The sequence below is a fragment of the Dromiciops gliroides genome, chromosome 1 (genome assembly GCF_019393635.1).
Source record: "Dromiciops gliroides isolate mDroGli1 chromosome 1, mDroGli1.pri, whole genome shotgun sequence".
In the NCBI taxonomy this organism is placed as follows: Eukaryota; Metazoa; Chordata; class Mammalia; order Microbiotheria; family Microbiotheriidae; genus Dromiciops; species Dromiciops gliroides.
In genome coordinates, this window is record NC_057861.1 from 49,599,201 (window position 1) to 49,615,128 (window position 15,928).

General features: G+C 43.2%; 1 protein-coding gene across 2 annotated transcripts in view; it reads left to right on the forward strand.

The window, feature by feature from the left end:
* CELF5 (CUGBP Elav-like family member 5) overlaps positions 1 to 15,928 on the forward strand; it is an 80,593-nt gene that overhangs the window by 43,019 nt on the left and 21,646 nt on the right. For both annotated transcript variants that reach the window (XM_043962455.1, XM_043962463.1), the window contains one exon: positions 13,362 to 13,410. In XM_043962455.1, the coding sequence (XP_043818390.1) occupies positions 13,362 to 13,410 (49 nt within the window). The remainder of the gene's footprint in view (positions 1 to 13,361; positions 13,411 to 15,928) is intronic.

Below are 15,928 nucleotides of genomic sequence, written 5' to 3' on the forward strand. Positions count from 1 at the left end.
TAGTCTTAGAAATCTTGAAACCTCGAGGACCAAGAGGCTAAGTGATTTGCCTATAGACTAGCAACTGTATAAGGGAAAGAGTAACAGTTGAAATGTGCTAAAATAAACAGGAGAAAAAGATAAAGTGCTTGTCAAAAGGTGGTGCTTTTTCCATTTAAGGCCACCTCTTTACCTGCCTCACCATGCAAAGTACGAGTTGAGTGGCAATGCTTCCCTCCATCAGCCTTTACCATTATCCTCATTCAGGGAACTGTGCTTGACCCTGTGTAAGAGGGCCAATAAATGAATGGATTAATAAACAAGTAAATAAATAGGTAGATAAATAAATGTCATATTTTAACTTTTTTTAACTTTTAAAAAAATTTTAGTGAGGCAATTGGGGTTAAGTGACTTGCCCAGGGTCACACAGCTAGTAAGTGTTAAGTGTCTGAGGCCAGAGTTGAACTCAGGTCCTCCTGACTCCAGGGCCGGTGCTCTCTCCACTGCACCATCTAGCTGCCCCATATTTTAACTTTTTAAAAAAGTGATGACTAAGGACTATTGATGAAACATACTATTCACCCTTTCATTGAACCACCTCTTTTCTCTCAATATTCCTTAAAACAATACCGTTTTGTTGTTCTTAGCTTTTGCCTCAGCTCATTCCAAGTATTAGTAATCATGTTATTTTTATAAGATCTTGCCACATATCTATTTTCATTCTCCATCACCTGCCCTTGATTCGATCTGCTTTATTTCCCTTAAAAAAAAACCCCAAACCCAACCCTAAATTGATAGATGAGTTTCTTGTGCCTTGACATGGACTTCTCCTCATCAGACTTGCTTCTCTTTATATCTTTGGAATTTCATTTTTGAGAGCTTTCCATCCCAGCTGGGTTGACTCCTCTCGTAGAATTTGAGACCAGGAAATTCTCCCTACACTTTTTTTTCTGAACCCTTTGAAATCTCTTCCTCTTCTCTATCATAAATTCTCAAAATCATTGGTCCCCTCCTCTCCAGACTCCCATCATTTCCACCCCCGAGAAACCTGTTTCTCCCTGTCAGTGAGAATCAGCTCAAAGGGAAGTTCTTCCATCTTTTGAAGGTTGAAATTATCATTAAGGCAATTAATTTATTAGCTGTTCTGCTTTTGGCAGAGAAAGTCTGCTCTACCAGATGTCTGGGTAATGAAATTCCCTCATCCCCATCAAAGCCTCTGTGCCATGTGATGCATCCCCAAACTCTTCATCTCTTTTTTCTTCCTGTCCTGGTGGTCTGTAGCATGCCTCAATGGTGCAGTTACTTGTCTTTTTGACTCGGCTGATCTTCACCCAAATGCTCCCGTGTATGCCCCCTCACCCTGGATTCCTCATATAAGGGTTCCTGGATTTCCTCATATAAGATTGTCTTTCTTGTACCTGTTGCCACACTTATGCCCCTTTTTTACCTTTTAAAACTTCCAGAATGACATCCCACTCATTGGTTTCATCCCACCAACTTTCAGTTAGACTTGTAAAATATGGGATGTAACATGAGGGGACCCTTTGAGCTTGAATTCTAGGATCCTAAGAAACCCATTTTTTGTCTTTTATTTGCCTATAACCCATAATTTGTACATTTGGGTATTGATATATGAGGCCATGCATGGGCAGCTAGGTGGTACAGTGGATAGAGGGCTGGGCCTGGAGTCAGGAGGATCTGAGTTCAAACCCAGCCTCAGACACTTAGCAGCTGTGTGACCCTGGCCAAGTCACTTAACCCTGTTTGCCCCAGTTTCTTCATCTGTAAAATGAGCTGGAGAAGGAAATGACAAACCACTTTAGTAACTGCCAAGCAAATCCCAAATGGGGTCACAAAGAGTCAGACACAACTAAAACAATTCGACAAAAACAACAGGAGGAGGCCATGGTGTAATTGCTGGCTTCATATATATATGTGTGTGTATGCATGCACGTGTGTATATGTGTGTACATGTATGCAGGCACACATACATGAGCATATTTTTATTATATATACAAACATATATGTATACACACATGTATGCATATTTATGTGTGTATATGGTGTACATGTAAATATGTGCATAGCTGCATTTTATATGTATGTATACACACGTGTGTGTATGCATGTATATATGTGTATGTATATTTCCTCCCTGTTTCCCCTGGTCCCCCTGGTACATCTCCACTGCTGTTCTTTTCCTTACATTGTAGCTGCTCTGGGGTATCTGGCTTTGTGGATAAATGTAGGTAATTTTCCCCTTCCCTCTTCCTTTTCAGTTTAAAACTCTTTTGAGTAGATTTTGTTATATCATAAACTTAGAACTGGAAGTGCCCTGAGAGGTCATCTAGTCCAGCTCCCTCATTTTATAAAGAGGGGAAGGGAAGAGAATAAGCATTTATAGAGTGCCTGCTATGTGCCAGGTACTATGTTAAGGATTTTTTACAATTGTTGTGTCATTTGATCCTCACAACCACCATGTTATTTTAAAGTTGAGAAAATGAGGCAAACAGAAGTTAAGTGACTTGCCCAGGGTCACCCAGCTAGGAAGTATCTCGGACTAGTTCTTCCCAACTCTATGCCTCATGCTCTATCATCTGAGAATGAGAAAAGTGAGTCCAGAGAGAAGTGATTTGCCCCAGGCAGAGTTAAGATTAGAACCTTGATCCTTCGAGTTAAAATCTTGTGGTGTTTTTTAATCTCCCTCACTGTATCATACAATTCATAAAGGGAATATCTAAGGAGGGTAGACATAAGGATTGATTGTATTGACAGAAAAAATTCATTTTTTAAAAACAAATTTTATTGATGCTTTAAAAAAATACATTGTGGTTATTTCCAGATATATCACCTACCCCAACACTCTCTCTCTCTTTCTCTCTCTCTCTCTTTCTTTTTTTTCCCCCTTGGGGCAATGAGGGTTAAGTGACTTGCCCAGGGTCACACAGCTAGTAAGTGTCAAGTGTCTGAGTCTGGATTTGAACTCAGGTCTTCCTGAATTCAGGGCTGATGCTTTACCCACTGCGCCACCTAGCTGCCCTACCCCAATACTCTCAATGAATCCTCCAGTTAAGCAAAACCACCTGGAGCCCATCTGACAAAAAAGGTACCACATTCTATAATGATGTTCCTCCACCTCTCTCTGATGAAGGAAGTAAAATTTCACTGTATAGAATATCCTCTGGAACCAAGTTTGGTGATTACGATTACTCCAAGGTCAACTTCTTTTAGCATCCTTTTCATTTACATGGAACAGAAGTCATTGTGCTGGCAAACTATGAACTGTCCTTATTCAAGAACAACCAGAGCTTGCAAGGACTGCCTCACTTTTTCCCTGTGGCTTAGCTGTGAGGGTTCCCCTTCCCCCTTCACCATTGCTCCAGGGCAGCTGCCCAGAGGAGGATTGGTGGAGTAAGTGAAGAGGGACTGGCCCAAAGGAGGGCAACTGATCATTAATGACAATTTCATCTTCCTGAAGGTGGAGGAGCAAGGGCAGTGGAGGAGCAAGGGGGAATTCTATTCTAGATCCGATTCTCCCTAACAAGGAGGAATTAGCTTTTTAGTGATAATAACTAGCATCAGAGGCTGGAGGAGGGCAAATGTCCCGATTTTCCAAAAAGGGAAGAGGATGAAGTCTGAAAATCATGGGCCAGTGACCTTGACTTTGATTCCTACAAATACTCTGAAACAGATTATTAAAGAGATGGTTAAAGAACATCTGGGTTTAAGAAGGGGGGGGGGGAAAGCTGGGATTATAAAGAGCTACCATGATTTCATCCAGGGGTATACTGGTAAATGTTTTAACAACTGGGTCGCTGACAAAAAAGAAAGAAAGAAAGAAAGAAAGGAAGGAAGGAAGGAAGAAAGAAAGAAAGAAAGAAAGAAAGAAAGAAAGAAAGAAAGAAAGAAAGAAAGAAAGAAAGAAAGAAAGAAAGAAAGAAAGAGAAAGGAAGGAAGGAAGGAAGGAAGGAAGAAAGAACGAACGAACGAACGAAAGAAAGAAAGAAAGAAAGAAAGAAAGAAAGAAAGAAAGAAAGAAAGAAAGAGTGAGTACAGGACACACTTTTAAGTTTAAATCTGCAGGAGGACCTGAGTTCAAATCCAGATTCAGATACTTATTAGCTGTGTCACCCGTTGGCAAGTCTCTGCAAGTCACTTAACCCAGGTTGCCTCCAAAAATTTTTAAATCTGCATCGTTAACATTTCCCCCCATCATTTTCTTAAGTGTAGACAAGCAAGAAACAACAAATTCTGCCTTGATTGTTAGAGTTTGTCAATTTAAATGCTCACCCTGAAAATTTAACAAGTGGCTCTCAAGAGACTGTATGAACAGGCTCCACCACACCACTGGCAAGGACCACTTATGCCACACAACCCATCTGTCCCCCATGCCTGGAATTCTCTTCCTCCTCATCTCTACCTCCTGTCTTCTCTGGCTTCCTTCAAGCCTCAGCTAAAATCTCACCTTCTATGGAAAACCTTTCTGGATCCCCCTTAATTCTACTACCTTTCCTCTGAGATCATCTCTAATTTATCCTGCATATATTTTATTTGTACAAAGTTGTTTACATGTTGTCTCCCTCATTAGGCTGAGAGATCCTTCAGAACAGGGATTATCTTTTGCCTTTTGGGCGGGGGAGCATCCAGGCAAAGTGCCTGGTACACAATAAACACTTAATAAATGTTTATTGATTTAACTTATGACCTCAGGCATCACACTCAGGCCAGCATCTTTTTGTGTGTGTGTGTGTGTGTGTGTGTGTGTGTGAGGCAATTGGGGTTAAGTGACTTGCCCAGTGTCACACAGCTAGCAAGTGTCAAGTGTTTGAGACCAAATTTGAACTCAAGTTCTCCTGAATTCAGGGCCAGTGCTTTATCCACTGCACTACCTAGCTGTCCTCTCATGTGACGGTTTTATTAGTGATTTAGATAAAAGCGTAGATGACAATAGATTACATGGTCATGATTCCTAGAATCCCTCACAGAGGGGCCAGATACAATGCCTATTGACAGTATTAAAGGGGGAGGGGGCGGCAACTAGGTAGCACAGTGGATAAAGCACCAGCCCTGGATTCAGGAGGACCTGAGTTCAAATCTACCTCAGATACTTGGCACTTACTAGCTGTGTGACCCTGGGCAAGTCACTTAACCCTCATTGCCCCACCCCAAAAAATTGTAATTGGGGAATATTTAACAAAATAAATAAAAATACAATAAAATATCGATAATGTTACATTTGAGGGCAGCTAGGTGACTCAATGGATAGAGTGGCTGGCCTGGAATCCAGAAAACCTGAGTTCTAATCTTACTAGCTGTGAGACCCTTGGCATGTCACTTCACCTCGTTTGCCTCAGTTTCCTCATCTGTAAAATGATCTGGAGAAGAAAATGGCAAACCACTCTGGTATCTCTGCCAAGAAAACTCCAAATGGGGTCACAACTGAAATGCCTCAACAACAAAAGATGTTACATTTTAAGATTAAGGCAATATGCAGCCTGTAGGGGTACTTACCTATGGATTAATGTTCTCCTATTTCTCTCTGAGTCTGGCACCATTGCTCTAAAATATTGGGTTGAATCTAGTGAGATAGAACTCAATAAGAATAAATGTAAAATATGAAAAGGATCAACTTCACAATTTCAATAAGGGGGAGGGAGGGTAGACAGATTTTTATCTAGAAAAAAGATCTTTTTAGCTAGAAAAAAGAAAACTCGGGTTTTCTGGTCTGGGGTGGAGGTGCTATGTGATACCTAATTTCATTTTTTTTTCTTTTTTGTTTTTGAGGCAATTGGGGTTAAGTGACTTGCCCAGAGTCACACAGCTAGTAAGTGTTAAGTGTCCGAGGCCGGATTTGAACTCAGGTCCTCCTGAATCCAGGGCCAGTGATCTATCCATTGTGCTACCTAGCTGCCCCTATGTGATACCCAAAAAACCTAATGGGGTCCTGAGCGGCATTTGGAGCTTAGGCACAACTTCCAGGAATAAAGGAGTTTCTAGTCCCCTTAATCCTCTGTCTTGGTCACACTAGATCGGAAGAATTTGGTTCAGTTCTCAGTGCCATGATTTAAGGGGGACACTGATAAGTCAATCAGTCAAGGCCCTACTATGCGCCAGGCACTGGGGATATCTGGGTTCAAAGAAAGGCTAGATGGAGGATGTCCAGAGCAGAGCAACCAGGAATGGTGACAGGCTTTGAGTCCATATCAAATGAGTGTCAATTGAAGGAACTAATATTTGACCTGGAGAAGGGAAGACTTGGGGGCCATGATGGCTGTTTTCAAGTATTTGAGGAGTTAAATTTGTTCTGTGTGGCTGCCAGAGGGCAGAACCAGGAGTGATGGGTGGGCATTGCAAAGAGGCATTTTAGGCTTGATGTCAAGATAAATATCTTCTCATTACAGGTCCCTAAGAGGGCATTGGGCAAAGCCAGGTTTCCCTCCTCTTAGAGGTCTTTAGTCAGAGGATAGATGACCACTTGTTGAGTACAATATGGTGGGGTTCATTTTGTGTATCAGCTGAGCTAGGTGGTCTCTGAAGTCCCTTCCAACCCAAAAAATTCTGTGATTCTGGGAAATGGTAATTCTAAGTCCAATCGAGAGTAAGTTTTCCTATAATGAATGTTAGAAATCATTGTTAGATTCAAGTATATTCTTCCCGAAGTTGGTTCTAAGAAAACAAGACATTAGGAAAAACAAGGTTACAAGGGGGTAGTTACAAAGAGATACAAAATTATAATGGCCCATAAACAGCACTTAGGCTGGAAGGAATTGGTATACCTCCAGATGGGTGTTATCGACTCTTCCTGTGAGTGGAAGGACAAACCTGGCCCTTGTCCTAGGCATGGTCTTGAAACAATGTCATCTTGTGTTGTGATATCAGGGTTTGGTTAGTACTGCATTGGCAATACTACTGTGAAACGGTGTTGGTTGGGACAATGTCATGAACTGTGCAATATTATAATTAATTGCTCATTATCATCATATCATATGATTATTATAATCATAAATAATGATTAATTAAGCTTTTGTGAGCTTACCTGGGGACCTGATAATCAGTCGTAACATAAATTCTATGGGAAAACGTGGTCCAATCCAAACAATCTCTTGACAAATGAATTGTTTCTAAACTAGTCCGTATAGTGCAAATCTGTTTCCTATGCTGGCCAAGAGAATCCTGTTTCTTGGAGTTCCAAAGGGATATTGGTAAGGATGTCTGAGGGAATGAGTCCCAAAGGCCTTATCAAAAGTCTTATAGACAGATTATAAAGTTTTGTCAATTACCTGAAGTCTAAGAGACTAATCATTCCAAAATGATCTACTCTGGTCATGAGCTACCTAGCCCTATTGAACAAATATGTATTTAATGTATCTGATCTGTATGTGGAAAACCCTTATGAAAAAAAACACTAAAACTGATATCAGTTTCCACTATAACGGTTAGCAATCTAGTCTTTCCGAGCCTCCAAGAAAATACATTCTTACCAGCCCTTATTATTAGGGGCACTCCATCTCAGGTTAGGATCCTACTACTCCATTAAGTAATGGTCCAAAAATCCCATTCCCATTCTCAGACATCACCTTCTTAACTTGTCATTTGCTTCCAAAATCTGCTTTCCTCTTCTGTATCCTTTGGCTCCCATCGGCAAGAGTGATGAAAATATAACGCGCCATTTTACAGTCTAGGTCAATGCTCTCTAGATTGTCCCCGGCAGCATCATTTGTGCCTACATGAATCACTAGGACTGGGTAATAGTTATCCAGTTTGAAAAGTTATGTAAAGAGGGGCAGTTAGTTGGCACAGTGGATAAAGCACCGGCCCTGGATTCAGGAGGACCTGAGTTCAAATCCAGTCTCAGACACTTGACACTTAACTAGCTGTGTGACCCTGGGCAAGTCACTTAACCCTCATTGCCCTACCAAAAAAAAGTTATGGCAAGTTCGTTGTCATCAAAGATAATAGGCCTTTCTATGGCTGTTTTTAGGACAACAGTTAATTGCCCCCAACTGTTGATGGAGTTGTGAATTGGTCCAGCCATTCTGGGAAGCAATTTGAAACTGTGCCCCAAAAGTTACTAAGCTCTTTGACATGGAAATATCATTACTGGGTCTATACCCCAAAGAGATCAAAGAAAGAGTAAAAGAGCTCATATGTACAAAAATATTTATAGCAGATCTTTTTGTGGTGGTAAAGAACCGGAAACTTAGGGGGTGCTCATCAGTTAGCTGAATCAGAATCACTGAACAAATTATGGTACATTAATATAATGGAATACTACTATGCTTTAAGAAATGAAAGGGATGATTTTAGAGAAACCTGAGAAGACCTGCATGAACTGATGCAGAGTGAAGAGAGCCAAGATAAACAACTCTGAAGACTTAAGAACTCTTGTCAATGCAATGACCAACCACAATTCCAGAGGACCCACGATGAAGTATGTCACCTACCTCCTAACAGAGAGGTGATGAACTCTATTCTAGGATGTGACGAATTCTTTGGATCCTGACTATGTCATCCATTATGCTAGTTATCCTTCCCAGCTTTGTCCATCTACAAAGGTGATGAGCACACAATGGAGATATACAATGTGATGAATGAAATGGAGATATGGGCTTAGATGTGTTTGGAATAGGTTAAGAGAATCTATCCAAAAAGTAGTCATTGATGTCTGTGTTAACTTGAAAGGAGGTCCCCATTGGAATGCCACAGGGAACTGTGCTTGATCCTGTGTAACAGGGCCAATAAATGAATGGATTAATAAACAAATAAATAAATAAATGTCATTATTTAATGTTTTAAAAAAGTGGTGACTAAGGACTATTGATGAAAAATACTATCCACCTCCAAAGAAACAACTGATATTGATGGAACATACTGAAGCATGCTATTTTTTCACTTTATTTCATTTTTTTCTTTCTTTTAATCAAGTTTTCTTGTATAAAATGACAAATATAACAAATACTTTGTTTTTTTGTTTTTGTTTTTGCAGGGCAATGAGAGTTAAGTGACTTGCCCAGGGTCACACAGCTAGTAAGTATCAAGTGTCTGAGGTCAGATTTGAACTCAGGTCCTCCTGAATCCAGGGCCAGTGCTTTATCTACTGAGCCACCTAGCTGCTCCCAAATACTTTGAATAATCATACACATAGAACCCATATCTGATTGCTTAGCACCTCAGGGAAGGGGGAGGGAGAGATAAAAATTGGAACTCAAAACTATAAATAAAAATGTTTATTATGTTAAAAAAAAAAAAGCAATGACTAGAATACAGGCAGCTAGGTAGCTTAGTGGATAGAATGCCAGATTTGGAGTAGGTAAAACCTGAATTCAAACCCAGCCTTAGACACTTACTAGCTGTGTGACTCTGGGCAAGTCACTTAACCCTGCTTGCCTCAGCTCCTCATCTGTAAAATGAGCTGGAGAAAGAAATCGCAAAGCACTTCAGCATCTTTGCCAAGAAAGCTCTGAATGGGGTCATAAAGAGTCAGACACAACTGAAACGACTCAACAACAACAAAAATAAACACAAAAACACAGGCATAGTTGACATGCTTTTCAAATCTACAGATGACACAAATCCAAGAGGGATCGCCAACACATTGTATGACAGAATCAGGATCCAAAAAAAGATCTCAACACACAAAAATGTTGGCCAAAGCTACTAAAATAGTATCTAATAGGGATACGTATAAAGTCCTGCTTGGATTCAAAAAGTCAACTTTACAAGTACAAAACAGAGATTAGATTTCCTCAAATCTTCGATTCGAGATTCTGAAAAAAATCTGGACAACAAACTCAAGATGAGTCAATTGTATGATAAGGTAATTCCATGTTAAGTTGCATTAAGATACATGTAGTGGGGCAGCTAGGTGGCACAGTGGATAGAGCACCGGCCCTGGAGTCAGGAGTACCTGAGTTCAAATCCGGCCTCAGATACTTAACACTAGCTGTGTGACCCTGGGCAAGTCACTTAACCCCAATTGCCTCACTAAAAAAAAAAAAAAAAGATACATGTAGTATCCAGGATGAGGGAGGTGCTACTCACTCTGTCTTCTTCCTCAGTTAGACCATGCCTAAAGTATTTAGGAAAGACGCTGGAGAGTGTCCAAAGGAAGGTAAGGCAACCGGGATGGGCAATGGCCTCAAGATCAGACCATATAAGAATCAGGTGGGACAGCAAGGTGGCGCAGTGGATAAAGCACCGGCCGTGGATTCAAGAGAACCTGAGTTCAAATACAACCTCAGACACTTGACACTAGCTGTGTGATCCTGGGCAAGTCACTTAACTGTTATTGCCCCACCAAAAAACAAACAAACATGAAAAACATAAAAACCTTAGCGGGGCGGCTAGGTGGCTCAGTGGATAAAACATCGGCCCTGGATGCAGGAGAACCTGAGTTCAAATCCAGCCTCAGACACTTAACACTTACTAGTTGTGTGACCTTGGGCAAGTCGTTTAACCCTCATTGCCCCGCAAAATAATTAAATAAATTAATTAATTAAAAATTAAAAATCAGGCAGAGGATGAAAGAATTGCTTGGCCTGTAGAAAAGAAGTGGAGACATAAGCATTTCCAATATTTAAAGGGCTTTCATGTGGAAAAGTTCCAGACTATAGAGCAAGGAACAGTTATCACTTATCTCCATTCTTTCACTTATTTTCCTTCTATTGCTGTCTACTGGCTCATCCACCACTGCCTACAAATATGCCTGTGTCTCCTCCATCCTGAAAAAAAAACACAACCCTCGCATGATCCCCCGGCTCCTGCTAACAATTGTCCTATAATCTTTTCTGCCCTTTGTGGTGAAGTTTCTTGAAAAGGCCATCTGTAATAGGTGCCTCCACTTTCTCTCCTCTTGATTTCTTCTTAACCCTTTATAAGCTGGCTTTTGAGCTGATCATTTCTCTAAAACTCTCTCCAAAATGACCAGTGATCTCTTAGCTGCCAAACCCAGTGGCCTTTGCTCCATCCTCATTCTCCTTGACCTCTCTGCAGCCTTGGACACTATGGATCACTCTCTCCTCCTTGATACTTTCTTTTCTCTAGATTTTCAGGACACTGCACTCTCTTGGCTCTCCTCTGACTTATCTGACCATTCCTCTTGTTTCCTTTGCTGGATCCTCCGCCAGATCACACCTTCTAATCATAGGTGTCCTTCAGGGCTCTTTGTTGGGCTCTTGTCTCTTCTCCCTCTTTACTACTTCATTTGGTCGGGGCAGCTAGGTGGCACAGTGGATAAAGCACCGGCCCTGGATTCAGGAGGACCTGAGTTCAAATCTGACCTCAGACACTTGACACTTACTAGATGTGTGACCCTGGGCAAGTCACTTAACCCTCATTGCCCCACAACCCCCCCCTCAAAAACCCAAAACTACTTCATTTGGTGATCTTATCAGGTCCCATGGATTTAATTACCATCTCCAGGCTGATAATTCTCAAATCTACCTCTCCTGCTCTAACCCCTCTGCTGACCTCCAGTCTTGCATCTTCAACTGCCTTTCAGAAATCTTGAACTGCATGTCCAGTAGACATCTAAAAGTCAGCATATCCAAAATTGAATTGATTATCTTTCTCCCTAAACCCCCCTCACCTCCTAACATCCCTATTACTGTTGAGGACAACACCACCTTCCCATCCTCAGGCTCACAACCTAGGAACCATCCTGGATTCCTCACTCTCACATCCGATATCCAAGATATAACCAAGGTCTCTTAATTTCACCTTTGTAGGTTTGTCTCAAATATGCCCCCCTTCTCTTCTCTGACATTGCCACCCCTCTGGTGCAGGCTCTCTTAATCTCATGCTTTGGATTATTGCAATCACCTTCTGATGGGTCTAGGTGCAGCTAGGTGGATCAGTGAATAGAGAGCCAGGCCTGGACTCATGAAGGCTCATCTTCCTGAGTTCAAATCTGGCCTCAGACACTTGACACTTACTAGCTGTGTGACCCTGGACAAGTCACTTAATCCTCAGTTTCTGCATCTGTAAAATGAGCTGGAGAAGGGAATGGAAAACCACTCTAGTTTCTTTGCCAAGAAAACCCCAAATAGGGTCATGAAGAGTTGGACACAACTGAAATGACTGAGCAACAACTTTTTTGGTGGGTCTGCCTGCCTCAAGTCTCTCCCCACTCCAATCCACCTTCCATTCAGCTGCTAAAGTGATTTTCTTAAAGTATTGTCTAACTATGTCACTCACCTACTCAATAAACTCCAGTGGCTCCCTCTTACCACCAGGATCAAATACAAAGTGCTCTATTGGGCATCCAAAGCCCTTCATTACCTGGCCCCCTCCTACCTTTCCAGCCTCCTTACACCTCACTCCCCATCACATATTCTTTTTTTTTTTTTTTTGCAGGACAATGAGGGTTAAATGACTTGCCCAGAGTCACACAGCTAGTAAGTGTCAAGTATCTGAGGCTGGATTTGAACTCAGGTCATCCTGAATCCAGGTCCAGTGCTTTATCCACTGTGCCACCCAGCTGCCCCCCACATATTCTTTTTTTTTTTTTTTAGTGAGGCAATTGGGGTTAGGTGACTTGCCCGGGGTCACACAGCTAGTAAGTGTTACGTGTCTGAGGCCGGATTTTAACTCAGGTACTCCTGACTCCAGGGCCGGTGCTCTATCCACTGCGCCACCTAGCCGCCCCCCACATATTCTTTAATCCCATGACACTGGCCTCCTGGCTGTTCTGCAGATAAGTCCCAACTAAAACCTTCTCTTCTCTAAGAAGCCTTTCCCAAGTCCTCCTAATTCGACTGCCTTCCCCCTTGATTTCCTATTTACCCTTTATGTAGCTTGTAACTACTCATTTGTTTGCCTGTTATTTTCTTCTTCAGACTGGGAGTTCTTTGAGGGCAGGGACTGTCTTTTGCCTCTTTTTGTAGCCTCTGAATTTCAGACAGTACCTAGCACGTGGTAGGCACTTCATAAATGTTTATTGACTGACTGAAAGTTGTAAAGAGGCAGATTTTGGCTAGATATAAGGGGAAAAACTTCCTAATAGAGTTGTTCCAAGATGGAAAGGCAGTGAGTTCTCCCTCACTAGAAGTCTTCAGGGGAAGACTGGATAACCACTAGTCAAGGCAAATTCCTAAGTAAAAGAGATTCTTGCTGAGGGACAGTCTGGGTTGGACTAGATTACAGCCATGAGATGCTGGGATTTTGTATTCTGTTCCCTATTCTATACCCCTCATCCTTCACGGAACTAGGTGAGAGGGACCTGTCTTATTGGACCCATGGGGAAAAAGGAGGAGCTTTTGCCTAAGGATGGGCAGACCCCGCCTCACCAGGAACCTGGATCAGCTGGCCCACCTGACTGCAAGGGTTTTCCCACCACAAGACCCAGAACCCCCCCTAACTTTCCCCCATCTCTTTCTCTGCAGATGGCGCGACCAATCCAGGTGAAGCCTGCGGACAGCGAGAGCCGTGGAGGTAGTTATTGTCTCTCTTTCTTTCCCCATCTCCTTTGCTCCACCTGCCAAGGGGGTGGGGTTTGTGGACAATTCACCTAAGGATAAACTTGGGGCCAGGAGGGCAAGGCTTAATCACTATGCCCTGTTGTTGATACACATGCCCAGCTCTGGCCCCTCTCCAGACTCCAGTTTGGATAATGGGCCTTCATCCCTGTTTCCTCCATCCCTAGGCATCCCCAGGCCTAGCCATCGGGAGCTCTATTTGTCTCTTCAGCCCCTGAACCCCTTGAGTCCCTCAGCTCCTACAATTCTCTTAGCCGCCCAAGCCCCTCAGTCCCCAACTCCTGCAGCCTCTTTCTGTGTCCTTCATTCCCCAGAAGTTTTCTTAGTTCTTCAGTCCCTCATCTCCAAGGTCCTTTCAGTCCCTCGGCCCCTTTGGTCCCCTTTCCCTCTCTCCCAAGTGCTGCCCTATATCTTCATGGACCATACCTCTAGAATATAACCAGACTACCTGGATTCTATGAAAAGGAGACAGTGTCATTTAGAAGAGCTTCACAGTTGGAGCTAGGAGGCATGGGTTCAAATCCCAGCCCTGCCACTGATGACCTGTGTGAATTTGGGAAAATCCTCCCTGTGCCTCAGTTTCTTTCTCTATAAAATGAGAGGGTCGGACAAGGTGGTCTTAGAAGTCCCTTCCAAGCTAGAAGTCTGAGATCCTATGAAAAGAAATGTTACTGGGGGCAGCTAGGTGGCGCAGTGGATAAAGCACCAGCCCTGGATTCAGGAGGACCTGAGTTCAAATCCGGACTCAGGGGGCAGCTAGGTGGCACAGTGGATAAAGCACCAGCCCTGGATTCATGAGGATCTGAGCAAAGCCGACCTCAGGCACTTGACACTTACTAGCTGTGTGACCCTGAGCAAGTCACTTAACCCTCATTGCCCCCCCCCCCACCAAAAGAAAAAAAAAAGAAATGTTACTTTGGACCAGGCCTTGCAGAAGATGTAACCTTTGTCAGATAGCGTCTGGATAGTTTGGTTTGAAAAATATGGGTCCCATGTAATTGAGAAAAAAGAAAATAATAAGTTAAAAGTAAAAAAACAGAAAGAAAGAAAAATAGGGGTCCCTTCCACATACCTCATTCAAAGAAGTATGGCTCTCCAACTTCTATAAGGCTTCTTTGGCCTAGCAACTCCTTCCTAACCAGGGAGGGAGAGGGCCAAGAATGGCTAAAAGGAGGAGGGAAAGTTTCAGGTAAGATTAGGGGGAGGGAGCAGAGAGGAGGGCAGGGAAAGAGAAGCAACCTGGGGCATGGTAGGCCAGGATGATGCTGGCTAGGGGGGCTAGATGGCAAGGGAGATAGTGCATGGCCTTAGCCTGAATTATTATTTTTTAAAATTAATTAATTATTATTATTATTTTTTTGCGGGGCAATGGGGATTAAGTGACTTGCCCAGGGTCAAACAGCTAGTAAGTGTCAAGTGTCTGAGGCCAGATTTGAACTCAGGTACTCCTGAATCCAGGGCTGGTGCTTTATCCACTGCGCCACCTAGCCACCCCCTTTGGCCTGAATTCTTTAGCCTCTACTCCACACACAACAAGCCAGTCCCTCCCCACTGGCCTCCAGGGGTCCCAAGTCAAGTCCACCTTCCTTCTAGGCAGTGCCAATATTCCTCCCTTGCCAGGTGCCTTTCCTTCCAGGCTTTCCGCAGTAAGTGATAAGTGATAAGGACCCTCACCTGGGAGGCAAGATTCTTGTCTCTGCCACTCAGAAGTTGGGAGAGTGGGCAAATGACATAACTTCTCAGTGTCCTAGCACAGAAAATAGAGATCACATCCCTTGCCCAACCTACCCCAGAGGATTTCTGGGAGGAAAGCATTTTGTGAAGTGTACATTGTTATAGAAATGGAAGCTATTATAATCATCATCATTATTATTATCCCCTCCTCCTTCCCCCACCCTGCCTCTGAAGCTCTCTCCATCCTTGGGGAAGCAGCTGTTCAGGAATGATGGGGAAGCAGTGGGGAATATGCTGCTTTTATAGCATCTCACCCCCAAACAACAGGAGAAGGAGGACTGTTCTCTCTTCCTATCAGACCTCTTTAGAGGAGGTTAGCCATCCCAGCCTAAAGGGCAAAGGAATTTGGAACCTAGCTAGACATGGAGGGCTGGGTATCGAGACCTAGCCTTTGCCTTGAAGAAATACAAGAGTCCCAGTCCAAGCTCTTTCCCCAACTCCCTCAGAGCACCCCACCCCCCATCACCCTCCAAGGTCCTACTGGGAGAGACACAGAACCCCCAACAGGCACTAAGTCATCGAAGGTCCTGTCATTATCCATGGGAAATGCTAAGGGTGGGGAGGGATGAAGACCAGTGAGAGCTTCCCTAGGAATCAGAGGCTCCCCATCTCCAGGGAGAGGGAGGGGGCTTGCCTTGGGTCAGGTGCACCTGATTTCCCCCTGGGGGGAGTGGAGAGAGGCATGTACTGGTATAGATAGATATGGGAGAAAGGTTGCACCAGGGATTGGGGTGCGGTGG